This window comes from Halyomorpha halys, unplaced genomic scaffold (genome assembly GCF_000696795.3).
Source record: "Halyomorpha halys isolate HHAL.00 unplaced genomic scaffold, Hhal_1.1 Scaffold1289.1, whole genome shotgun sequence".
In the NCBI taxonomy this organism is placed as follows: domain Eukaryota; kingdom Metazoa; phylum Arthropoda; class Insecta; order Hemiptera; family Pentatomidae; genus Halyomorpha; species Halyomorpha halys.
The window spans coordinates 470,172-472,459 of NW_027108374.1; the positions used below are offsets into that span (position 1 = coordinate 470,172).

Sequence of the window (2,288 nt, forward strand, 5' to 3'; positions counted from 1 at the left end):
ATAAAATAAATAGCGCTTGTTCGATTTTGTTTGAGTGAGTTCCACGCAACAACATCTGTGTTAAATTCTATTCTGTTAAATCCTATGAATTTTATTTTCTAAATTATTAATAAGTTATCGGTAGCTGTTATATGCTATTCGTCTTCCATTAACTTGTTTCGTAATAGTTGTATATAACTCAGAATTGATAACCTTCCAAGAAATAACTCAATTAATTTTTGTTGATTTTTCAAATGAAGGTCTAGTTTCATATGTCATTTATATATTTTTAAAAAAATGTATAACTAACTGAACAGTGCATTTTAGAATTAACGCTTTTTATTGTTTCGATGTGCTTTACATTTACATTACAGATGCAATCAAAACTCGAAAACCTGACGGCGTCTCTCTTATTGATGTGTATTTTTGAGTACCTTATTATAAATATTTATCGAATTAAGTACTAGTAAAATTGTTACTATTCAAGAACTACTATCTGATTCTTATATAATACACTTCCCATGGATTCTCAAAGATAACCTTCCTGCTATATTTGGAGTTTCAGCAATAATTAAAAATGATCATAGAATTTATTATATTCCATACTACAGAGAGCGCTAGGTACAAGTCAAACAATGGTTGAAATAGGTTAGATATTTGATTCTTTACCACCCTCTATAATATTACTAAAAAAATAAGTAATAAAAATGTTTTGTAGAGGGATATGAAGAAGAAATGAATAATAGAGGAAAATGTTGATTTCAAAATATGGTATAGCGTGTAAGACAACCCGCTTCGTTCATTTTCGGTCCTTTCTCCGTCCTTCCTAGATATGTAGTATTATATTGGATAGGTCTAAATGGTTTACTAAAAACTTTTTCTAATACGAGTTTTGTCTATCAAACTGGTGGGCACATAAGGCATGGTGCATACCATGGCATTTTGAGGAGAGCCAAAACTCGTGTCAGAATAAGCCTAAGGCCTAATGAGAATGTTTGGTTTTGTTTATGATTTATTTGAGTTGTAGATCTTTTTACCTTTACCTTACCGTCTATGATTCTTCATTCTCGAATGTTTTGCTTCCGATATTTATTACTTTTTATTTTTCTCAAATCTGCTATTTCATGTTATAAATCACTGGCTGACTGTTACCCCAGATAATATCGAGCGACTAGTGCTGTACTCCGCAGTCTCAGTCGGCGGTGGTTTGCTCTGCCTCCTTGCCTTGGTCGCTGCTAGACTCGCCTGGGTTCGCCGCAAACTGCCTGCTCCACCGTCTGTACCCTCTTACACCGGAGAGATGTTCGAAGGGGATGTTGATCTGACTATAGCTACCCCACTGCCCACAGAACCAAGTGAGGTATGTATTAGAATTAAATATATTTTATATACATATGAATATCATTTATTAAGTGTTTTCACCAAAACATTATTATCTAATCTTTCTTTCACTTTTTAGTTAGTTTTAACATGGATGTGTGCTCTCAACCAGTAGCGCAATTCTTATATGAGCATACATTTCTTATCATAACATTTTCTAATATAAATTAAAAAAAAATCCTGATAGCATAATAATTAGTTCTTCTTTTAAATCAGATAATAACAATAGCAATAATTATTCACATTAATTATCTAATGCCATAATATATTTTAGATTATATATTGATAAATTGGAATACTGGTGGGATCATCAGCCATACAGTCAGTGAATGATACGGCCGGCTGTCATCTCTCTCATGTCAGTATTTCATCTGTCTCTTTCTGTTTAGGGCCCTATCATCATAAGCTCTAAGTCTCTTGAAGGCCTAATGTGAAGTGTTTTCCCCAAGTATCCAACCCCCAAGTGTTGTCTCCAAGTCCCCAATCCGAAATACTTCTAGGTCTTTTCCTTCAGAATCGCTCTATTTTCAGAAGCGGAGATATCTCTACAATTGTTACTTTGGAGGGAGGAATTTCCGATAAGGGCTCTACCCTAGGAGTCTAAAAGCATTTAAAGTCTGGTCAATATCACTATATTCTTGTCTACAATCTAAAAGCTTCCAGGAATTTCTATGGACAGCTTTCTGTTTGCTAATGTGGAATTGATCCTTTCAAGATAAACCACAGTATCCAAGACCAACTAGAACTCCTAGCTTGGGAAGTTGGAATACTTGAAATGTTTATTAATATAAAGTTAATATAAAGCAATACATTGAATCCATGAGTGTATTCGAAGTACTGGATACGCCGATAACTGATTATAAGTACACATTTAAATTTATAAGTATTTTTCCTTCTGTAGAACACTTTCAATATTTGCCAGTTTATAT

General features: G+C 33.4%; 1 protein-coding gene across 3 annotated transcripts in view; it reads left to right on the top strand.

The window, feature by feature from the left end:
- The window catches only part of LOC106689177 (protein eva-1 homolog C), a 158,849-nt gene that overhangs the window by 147,911 nt on the left and 8,650 nt on the right, over positions 1-2,288 (top strand). For all 3 annotated transcript variants that reach the window (XM_067046687.1, XM_014434037.2, XM_067046688.1), the window contains one exon: positions 1,137-1,339. In XM_067046687.1, coding sequence (XP_066902788.1) covers positions 1,137-1,339 — 203 coding nt within the window. The remainder of the gene's footprint in view (positions 1-1,136; positions 1,340-2,288) is intronic.